General features: G+C 45.5%; 1 protein-coding gene across 1 annotated transcript in view; it reads left to right on the top strand.

Annotated features, from left to right (window-relative positions):
• hcfc1b (host cell factor C1b) overlaps positions 1–10,679 on the top strand; it is a 62,966-nt gene that overhangs the window by 42,592 nt on the left and 9,695 nt on the right. The window contains 10 exon segments of the mRNA XM_086046311.1: positions 1,113–1,167; positions 1,170–1,195; positions 4,190–4,256; positions 4,345–4,481; positions 4,554–4,712; positions 4,775–4,943; positions 5,025–5,162; positions 5,263–5,459; positions 5,544–5,624; positions 5,711–5,896. Coding sequence (XP_085902437.1) covers positions 1,113–1,167; positions 1,170–1,195; positions 4,190–4,256; positions 4,345–4,481; positions 4,554–4,712; positions 4,775–4,943; positions 5,025–5,162; positions 5,263–5,459; positions 5,544–5,624; positions 5,711–5,896 — 1,215 coding nt within the window.

The following is a 10,679-nucleotide window of genomic DNA, read 5'->3' as shown; positions in this document are numbered from 1 at the left end:
GAGAGAGAGAGAGAGAGAGAGAGAGAGAGAGAGAGAGAGAGAGAGAGAGAGAGAGAGAGAGAGAGAGAGAGAGAGAGAGAGAGAGAGAGGGAGAGAGGAGAGAGGAGAGAGGGAGAGAGGGAGAGGGAGAGGAGGGAGAGGGAGAGGGAGAGGGAGAGGGAGAGGGAGAGGGAGGGAGGGAGGGGGATGCTTCCTCTCCATGTGGGAAACTGTACGTCATCGCAACATGTGACATAATGGACCGATCAGAGCAGCAACACTTCCTGATGTGTTCGTGGCATGTGTTGCAGACCTGTATCATTGCGGCAGTTGTCGCTCGCGTGCCGACACGGGAATAGAAGAAGCCTAAAAAGAAGCCTTTCACCGAATAGGCGGAGATGAAATTTGGCCGCCTTGTGACCACGTCACACGCATGATGGCCGATTAGTGGGCCGGACTAAGATCCACTTCCGGCCTTGCTTAGTCAAGCCCTTTTTAAAAAATTTGTCAGCGCCCACCAACCGCCCCAAAAATGGGCATCCGGCCGGGCCGGAGGGGTCCTACCGGACGGACTGCCCAGCTCTGTTTTTTCTTTTTGTGTCACTTTTTTCCACTAAAAATAATTCGAAAACTAACGCCACCATCAAGGCACGACTTGAGACCCTTCTGCCTTTTCATCCGCCATGTTTGTTCACTCCGAACTCTTGTTTAATCTCCAGGGGTTTGGCGAGATTTCCGTTTGACGTGAGAATATCTATGAATGAGTGTGGTTCGTGTGTGATGCGTTGATCTTGCTGTGTGGCTGCACAGCACACACAGTACGTTCAAATCTGGAATACGTGCGATTGTTTGTTTCTAGTCTCGTGTGGGGTCTCTCAGAGTTTGGAAGTCAGATGATGAATTTAAAATCCTGCCGTGTGAACCAGCTTAAGTCTGCATTAATAAAGTGACTTGACTTGACATCACCGTACTGAGACTTGACGTGGCCGAGACAAAATGACCTGCGACTTGCTTGAGACTTGAAGGTTAAGACTTGAGACCTGCAGATGGGTTGATCCCATCTTTGCTTAAATGTGCAAAGGTGCATTCTCACTTCTCCCCCACCCAGAATGTCACATCGTCTTCCTCCTCAGGTGTGCTCCAATCCGCCATGTGAGACCCACGATACTGGAACCACCAACACCGCCACTATAGTGGAAGCGGAGGACTGACCCGGGTAAGTCACACACAGGTGCATTGCCCACGTTGCATACGAGGCCGACTACATCCTCCACAAGGGAGAGCTTGCAGTTTCTACTGTTATAACACACGTTGCGCGTGCCAACCTTGTCTCTCGGAACTAGTGAGGTCCATGTTTGCTTTCGCAGTGCGCTTCCACAGCCCTGAGTTTAATGGGAAGGAGGGGGCGCACTTCGATTGGCCAGGAGTCAGCTCGTTCCATCCCATAATTGTGCACAACAGCGAAAAACTCCCCATTTTTTTTGCCCAATTCTACCTGTGCAAAATCAAGGAAAATACCATAAAGAAAACCTACGAGGGCTAAGGACTGCCCCTAAATGGTCGCATTTTGCTGCTAAAATATGAGACAGTGCGAGTTATTTTTTTCATCCCCTCGCGCCAAGTGCGACTGGTAATCTTTTATTTTATGTTATTTATTTTTTTATCTGAAATCCTAAGTAAGTCACATGTGCAAGTCACAAGTCTTGAGTCGTAACCATCAAGTCTCAAGCAAGTCCCAAAATACTGTGGAAAAAAATCAAGCAAGTCAAGTCGCCACCAAACTTCAAGCAAGTCAAGTCATTACTTGGTTCAAGCAAATCATAAGTCAAGTCATAAAATCTTGCTCAGTAAAACATATGTTGGAGTGATTAAAAACAAATGTTTTTTTTCACTGATACTACTACAAAAAGTACATTATCTCTATAAGTGTAATGAACATTTACATCTGCAAAAATGAAATGAAAAACAATTAACTTAAAAAAATGAATATCTACACTTAAATTAGTTAGAAGAATGCATAATATTTTTCCATACTAACATTTATGAGTGGCACACTGTTAATGTGGTGATAAATACTGAAATATGCTGAATAAGCGTGTAAATGTGTGTAATTATCAGATTTAAAAACTACATACTTTGTTTCAGCTGCCAATCTGTTACCCAGATCTAATTGGTGTGTGTTAATGGGCCAACAAAAGGCATTTGCAACTTGGTGCACTTTGTAGGTTGTCGCGTTTTGAAGTTGTGCGAAGTTTACATTTATTAGTTTGGGGGGCACTGCCACACCAAATATGATGGGTACGCTGACCAGAGAAGTACTCTGCATAGACGTTTTAATGAACTACTTTTGAAGTGCACAGCACTTTACCTAGTTATTAAATAGAAGGTGGGGGGGAACTTTTGCATATGCGAACGGAAACGCCACAGTCAAAACGAACGGTTGGGACAGTTTTGACCAACCATACCACCCCTAGTTACGTTACGTAGCTGTATCTAAATGTTCAAAATCAAATTTTTTACTGGGCCCAAACCAGTGTTCATATTGCTAGCTAAACTAAGGTTGGCTTACCTCTCTGTGGGTTTTGTAATCATGGCAAATGAAGTTAGACGCCATTATGTCTTCATCCCGTGAGGTGCAAACAAGGGATGGGAATTTCAACTAATTTCCCCGCCGACTAGTCTAGAATTTTATTTGCGACTAATCGACTAGTCTGTAAGCAAGAAAACTTGAAATTTAATACATATTGAATTCAAAGTTTAAAATGCAAATGTTTTGTGTATTTACAGTAGGGGCTATTTTAGCCCAAACATTAAGGACAGTTTGTTAATTTAAATTCTATTGATGTAACAACAACTGACTGAATAAAAGTGAACAGTTGAGAGAGAAATACATGTCTGATACATTTGCCAATGCAATGCATGGCATTTATTATGAATAATGTAATGAGTAATGGTAGCGACTCCCAGTCCAGCAGGGTCTCATTCACAGGCGACGGCTTTATTTTCTAGTGCCCACATACCCATCACACTCCGCAGGAGAGCAGCCAAGTTTTCAGCTAAGTGTCTTTCCTCCAAGGCGCATGATGCACAGAGCTGCAGAGATGTCCTTCGTCCACATACGTTATACACGTCATAGTCGTGTAAGATTCGGTGGCTATGGACGTCCATCCGTCTGTAATTAAGGCATTGGCCACATAGCTGACCCGCTCAAACGCTCGTAGTATCTCCTCTTTCATTTGGTTATGGCTACTCTCGGGTTGGGGCATTATTGTTTTGCGACTTGGCACCACGTACTCAGACTCGATATACAGCATTAATTTTTCGAACCGTCTGCCCTCAACAAAAGAAAGCGGCAGCATATCACGTCATTTTACAAATTACTTGGGTAATCTTTGCTGTGCGGTGAGCATCGCAGCGCCTGGCTGGAACAAACGCTCTCATGCTCGTCTGACTGGCCCCGTCGCCATCGACCTGCAGATTCACATCGAGATTTACTTTGGTTTCTCGTCGCTCCAGGAAAGTGGTTGTAAGCGAGTTTATGCTTACAAAGCCTACAGACAACCTTGTTGTCATCTGCTGCATCAAAATACTCCCAAGCGGTGCCGCTGTTTTTCGTGGTAGCTTCGACATCTTCAGAATTTACTTTTCTTCCTCAAACTTAGTGTCCCCGCCCCCTACTATGTGTGCGCGCGTGCGTGCGGGGTGGGGAGTAGCAATTCTCTCTCTTGGTGCTCAGTTTGTTGACAGAGGCAGAGGCGTGAGGAACCAGATGCGTGATACAGCGGATGCAGCGTTTAACCGACTAGTAAAATACTAAACGTTAAATAAATCGTAGACGGTTAAACGGTTAAACGACTAGTCGCGCACATCCCTAGTGCAAACCATGTGTTTTTCCATCCTATTTTTGTCACCGTCGTGGACAAATAATCCATTAATTCAAGTCATCCTCGGAGTTGATCCGACGCTGGTGGTGTTTACATTGCCACATCAAACTTAAAATTGACGCTGACCGGGTTGCCAGGTTGGCGTGAATGAACAAAAAAACCCTCTTTTTTTTTCTCTCTTTCTTGTTTTCCTTCTTAAAAAGTCCTAATGTGTTCAAAAGCAAATTTAAAACTATAAACAAAGACGACTTGTCAAGTCATGAGGTCAAAGTCAAGTGGAGTCACTTCGATATCAAATCTGCTAACGAGTGACAACTTGATTGCAGGTGTGCTCCAATCCACCGTGTGAGACCCACGAGACCGGAACCACCAACACTGCAACCACGGCCACAGGTAGCCCATAAGCCTACTTACTCACTCACCTGCAGAGCAACACTGGGTTTTTGTTTTAAAATGACCTCACTTCCTGTTTTGCTTGTAGCTCAGCAGGGAGGCGACGTGATGCAAGGAGACTCCACACAGCCCTCCTCTGACATTGCTCCCTCTGTTTCTGTCAGCCAAGGAAGAGCCATTACCACAGTTACACAGGCCACGCCCACACCGGGGCCAGCAATACCTGTAGGTGCAGTCCACACACATCACTCTCCTCCTCTTCATCATCATCACTGGTGTCCTGGTGTGCATTGGCAGGAGATCGCCTCATTGGTCAGAGAGGATGCAGTCAAGTCTGAGGAGGCACTTACCACGTCAATGGCAGCTACAGAGGAGCCCATGCAAATGGAGAACCAATCAGAGAATGTAATGTCATCATCTGCAGCGGTGTTGTTGCAGGGCAGTGAGGCGGTTCAGGTATGCGCACACTTTCTGTAGATGTAAGGAAGCTTCCACTGACCCGTCCGTCTAATGCTCAGATTGCATCCATGGACACGCCTCCTCAGGAGCTGATGTCATCAGAAGGACACAGCGGTGAGATTGACTCTGGGATGATGACGACACTGATGGTGACAGCTGATGGGCTGTCTCCAGACGAGTCTCAGCGTCTGACCATCCAGGCCTTCCTGCAAGCTGCAGGACACGTCGGTAGGATACATCTCGCGCACGTACATAGTCCAGGAATGGAAATGGAGGTGCTAGCATGGTGACCGGAACATGTTTGTCCAGGTGGTGCTGAGTCGAAGCAGGCGATTCCCATCGTGCTGACTCAGCAGGAACTTGCCACCCTGATCCAACAACAGCAACAATTACAGGACTTGCACTGCGAAGCAGAAGATGAGGCGGAGCCTGGCCCTGTACCCACAGGTACACACCCACCGTCATGCCTGCGTGGTGTCGCAAGCCACATCGCCACACGCGCGTGAAAACCAAATGACCATTCTGACATTGCATCTTTGCTTCCCAGAGGGCCTCGCTCCAGCAGACAGTCTTAATGACCCGGCGGCAGAGAGCAACGGCCTTGAAGGGACATCACCTGCTGTGATCAGTGCTGTGGCTCGATTGGCGAGCACCTTTGGCCCCGCCCCGTCCCTGACTGCGAGCTCTAAGACCGAGCCTACCACCCCTGTCGGCAATATGTCCAACCGCATCGCCGCCAATGAGGTGGTGAGACGGCGTACAGCTCAACACGCTGAGGAAAGCAGCGTGACAACAAATGTGCGTGCGTCTGTTTTTCTGTGCCTATAGTGGTTTGATGTTGGGATCGTCAGGGTGACCAACATGGCTGTCTCTCACTACTACATCCCTGATGATGACGTCACTATTGATGTAGGAGCACTTTACTTTTCACAAAATAAAATCCTTTTCTGTTTTGTTTTTTTAAATACTAAGTTCACTGGTTTTACTTTCTGCAGCACCACTCGGGCGTGATGCCGGACTACAGTCAGATGAAGAAGGTGGCACTTCAGCCAGGGACGGCATACAAATTCCGCGTGGCCGGGATCAATATCTGTGGCTGCGGAGCCTTCTCAGAGGTGTCTGCATTCAAAACGTGTCTGCCTGGTTTCCCGGGAGCGCCGTGCGCCATCAAGATCAGCAAGGTGAGGCCCACTTCCTGTTGTCATAACCTATTGGATGGTCTAAATATGAGCAACAAGTGCCTCTTTAGGGCGAGGTGATAAATTCCATTTTGCTGATTAATTTGACATTATTGCTCAAGGTGATATTTATTTTGATTATTTTTTCAATTGGAGGGACCCAAAATCTTTCCATTTACATTGCACATATCGTCGCTATCCTGTGAAAAACACGTCTAATTTTGTCATTTAAGAAAAAAAAAAATCATCATGGATGTATGTAATGCGGAAACCCCATTAACGTAAAACAAAAAAAATGAACGTGTTTTTCACAGGACAGCAACAATATATTATTTCAGACAATATTTTGCATTTCACAAATGAACCTTGCTTTTGTGACATTCAAAAACGAAGAGCATACAAGCTTTGTCATTCTGATTACATAAAAAGAGAAAAGAGCAAATTAAGATCTGTTTCAGTTACATACAGTTAGAGTCGGTTGATCAGTTGAAAAAAGATCTACCCTCATTTCCGGACAACAAAGCACAGCTGATTAAAAGACGCAGCAGCTAAATGTAGCCATAAAAACAAATTTGTATATATATTGCCCGCTTTGCTTTATTAGCCGCTAGGGATGTCACAATATTGGCGATATTGCAATATTAAAATTGCCACGATATGTCGTTGTCGTCATGTCACAATATTAATAGGAGCAAATCTGTTTAAAATCCCAAGTTGTTTTCCATTTGTGCAGTTCCAGCACCCTATGGTGGTTAAGTTCATTAAAACAGTTTAATTTGATGCATGGCTGGCCAAGCCAACCTCTCCACAATACCGTGATAATTATCGTATCATGAGGGTCATACGTAGCGTATCGTGACATTTGGATATCATGACATCTCTATTAGCCACGGGTCTCCATGTTATCCATCCATTCATTTTCTACTGCTTATGCTTTTGTGTTGGGTTGAGGCGGCAGTAAATTTAGCAGGCAAGCCAGGACTTCCCACTCCCCAGCTACTACTTCCAGCTCTTTTCTGGTGATCCCAAAGTGTTCCCAGGCCAGCCGGACGACATAGGCCCTGTCTCACTTCCACCCCTGTGCGCCTCAATTGCGCTGATTCTCGTTGATGGGTGCGAGTGTGTAGGGTGTCACAATTCTCTAAAGTTCTGTCACCCCGCACGGTTTGTGCCCTTGTTTTTCACAGTTAAGGCCCTCAGCCGAAGCATACAGTATTACCCACAATCATTGCGTATTTGACCAAAATAGCGGGAAAATTGAGACGTTGGGAGGAATTCCTGTGCCAGAAAACTTCTCAAGTGTAAGAGTTTAATTATTACACATTTTATAATTTGCATATGTGAAATTTCACGTATTTTGTCCTAGTGTTGTTGTCGTACTTAGCAAGCAACGAAACTTTGCGATCAAAGAAGGGCGACCTTGCAGGACCCGTATATAGTACATTCTGGAGCCCGAGTCAGACTTTGTAAAACTAACTGCCAAACTAACTACTACTTTACCGCAGTTTTAATATAATTTTAAGCAGCAAAATAACCAAAACTACTACTGGTGCCGCCATGTTTGATGTCGCAGATCCAACGCAGTGGCACAGTCGGTGACGTAACATTCACTGTACCAATTCTGCAATTTTTGCACGCTTTTAACTTGCGCTCTTGAACACGATGCACATCTTTCCAAGTGTACACTTCACTGAGGAGCGTAGGGTATAGTGTGGGTAGGACAAGGCAGGACAAATCCACAGTCTCTCCAGCGTGTCCTAGGTCGTCCCCAGGGCCTCCTGCCGGTGGGACATGCCCGTAACACCTCACCAGGGAGGTGTCGAGCAGGCATCCTAATCAGATGCCCGAGTCACCTCATCTGGCTCCTCTCAACGTGGAGGAGCAGTGGCTCGACTCTGAGCCCCTCCCGGATGACTGGGCTTCTCACAATCTCTAAAAGAGAGCCTAGACAACCTGGGGAGGAAACTCATTTCGGCCACTTGTATCCTTGATCTTGTTTTTTTGGTCACGACTCACAGCTCGTGACCAGAGGTGAGGGTAGAAACGTAGATCATTTGGTAAATGGAGAGCTTTGCCTTTCGACTCAGCTTCTTCACCACGACAGATACAGACTCCGTGTCACTGCGGACGGTACACCGATCTGCCTTTTGATGTCCCGCTACATTTTCCCCTCACTTGGGAACAAAAGATATTCAAATTCCTCCACTTGGGGGCGCACCTGTCCTGACCTGGACAGAGCACAATATTATATTATATATATATTATAGTATAATTTAAAACCTATTCAATTTGAAAGGTCAGACTCCCCACTTAATACACCCTTTAAAACCGACTGGATTGTTTTTTTTGGTGTAATCTGATTTAGCTTTACCTCAACATGTTTTCTCAGATTGGACGGGGAATTCTTGTTGGTGGCAAGATCGTGGACTTTAGGTTTGCACAGGACACAATGCATTTGCCAAGAATTGTTCGCCGACACTCCTCGTCGATCATTTTACTTCTCACTTTCCAATTAAATTATCTTCTGTAGCAGGTAGATTTGGGCATCGTTTGAATTTGGGCAATTCCGGTTCCTCGATTTGATTCTGGTTCCTAACGATTCTCGACCTTACGATTCACGATTCCGATATTCTTCTTTTTTGCAGTGGTGGGGTGGGAGGTGATGTCAAATATTTGTTTCATGAACTTTCCTACTGTTTATGAATTTTCCTATGTGGTCTGTTGGGGTGAAGAAGCTGAGTCGAAAGGCCAAGCTCTCCATTGACCAGATGATCTATGTTCCTACCTTCATATTTTCCTTTATCTCAATGGATATTTTTGACAAATATATTAATATCAAACCTATGAGCTTGAATTATCCACAAGAAAGCTTTATTTTGGAGAATCTCAAGAAAATACAATACAATAATGCAGCTTATAGCATGCTACTTAACACCCATGGGCAAGCCAAGTGTGCAAATAGAAAAGCTTGAAACCAGTGTGCTCGATGTGGGCGTTAAACATTTCATTTCATTTGTATACTTGCCCGATTCTGACTGCGGTGCGGTCCGTATCACTTGGCTGAGGGTCGGACTCGGAGCTGGCGACCCCACCTCACTATCGGCGTTGTGAGCATGCGTGTGCAAGCACACTAAGCATTGGTAGGACGTCTCAACGGGTAGGAAGGAATTTCAGAACAGCAGTTGGTTGACGCAAAGAGTCAAACACCAAACACTCTACCAATCCTACCCCATTTAAACGGAGTTTAATCCTATTAGGCGTGCAACCTCCTTCACACGAGATGAATTATTTAACGTGTCGCATTGAGCAGCTTGGTCTTTTTTTATGAAGTGCAGCCACACATTTGGCCTGTGTTGAACATCCATAATCATCACACTCCGCGAAAATTATCCTGTAGTCTTTGTTGCTTTCTGTGTGTTGTCGGCACTTACTGCTCGTCGGCACACGCATTTCCTATCCCAGACGGACGCCCATTTTTGGGGCGGAGGGCGGGGGGTGAAGCGTTTTTTTTTTTTTTTTGTTATTTCAAAGGGCGGACTAAGCAAGGGCGCAGGTGGATTTTAGTCCGGCCCACTAATCAGCCCTCATGCGTGTGATGTGGTGGCCAAAGTTCATCTCAACCTACTTGGCGAAAGGCTTCTTTAGGCTTTTTTCGACTCCCGCGTCGGCGCGGGCAACAACTGCCACATTGCATCACCTGACCTACTCATTGTGCTGTGAGACATGTTGGCGACAGGTCTGCAACACATGCCGCGCACACGTCAGAAATTGTTGCTGCATATACGACGCCGCACCCATTCTCTCTCGTGATCGGTCCGTTATGTCACATGTTGAGATGACGTACAGTTTCCCCCGGCTCGGCCTGCCAAATTTATTTGTTGCCACGGACCATCTCGCAGCTTGTTGCTGCTGCGAAGCAAACTAGTTTGGCAGCAGCATGGGTGTTATTTGCTTTATTTGTGTGTGTGTGTAAAGAAGCTACATACGCACGTACCACCTTCGCCGCCACCTTCCAGATGTTTTCGCAATACAATTAAATGCATCGTCTAGTCATCTAGGTCCCTTTGTTGTCGCAGGCACGATATCCATTGTTGTCGTTGTCTTTTTGATCGCTGCTCGAGAGTAAAAACGCCGACCGGAATTGACCATAAAAGGCAGAGGAAATTCTGCCCAGCGATATCTTGTCAGTAGCCGCAGCGACGCCTCCACTAACATATTTTCAAAACAACGTGTTGTGCGCAAGTATATAGGCAAATTGCAAACAGCACTGTTGCAGTGATGTGTTTGCGGATGTTGCCCACGGGAGTATAAAAAAGCCGGAAATGGGCAAACAACAAGAATTGCCTCCGAACGCTTCAAACGTGCCACTAATTACCCAACTGCACGTACTTACTTGTTTGTAACCCTCAAAATTTGTTCTACCTTTTCCGGAGGCGGTATTCCGGGTTACAATTCAAGGTGGAGTTCATGCACTTCTTCTGGCGTCTTGCCTACTAAAACAACCAACATGGCAGGATAGTGTTTCGTTGCAGTTTTATTGATCTTTATCGCTCGATCCCACCTCTCTCTCTCAGCTCCGGAAATGAGCCGTAGCAAACAAATACTTAAGCAGGATAAAAATAAATGTATACTCACAACACAATATTGCAGCATGTTAGAAAAATAAATCCTAAATAATATATGCAATCCCAAAATTAATATACAGAAATGAAAATATCAATTGGCAACTAACTCATTACGCGTTACACTTGTATCAGAAGCCCTGACAGGGACAGCTTTGTTTGGT

This window comes from Filicampus tigris, chromosome 1 (assembly GCF_054856515.1).
Source record: "Filicampus tigris isolate MCC_2025a chromosome 1, RoL_Ftig_1.0, whole genome shotgun sequence".
Classification (NCBI taxonomy): Eukaryota; Metazoa; Chordata; class Actinopteri; order Syngnathiformes; family Syngnathidae; genus Filicampus; species Filicampus tigris.
This window is presented reverse-complemented; position numbering and strand designations above follow the sequence as displayed.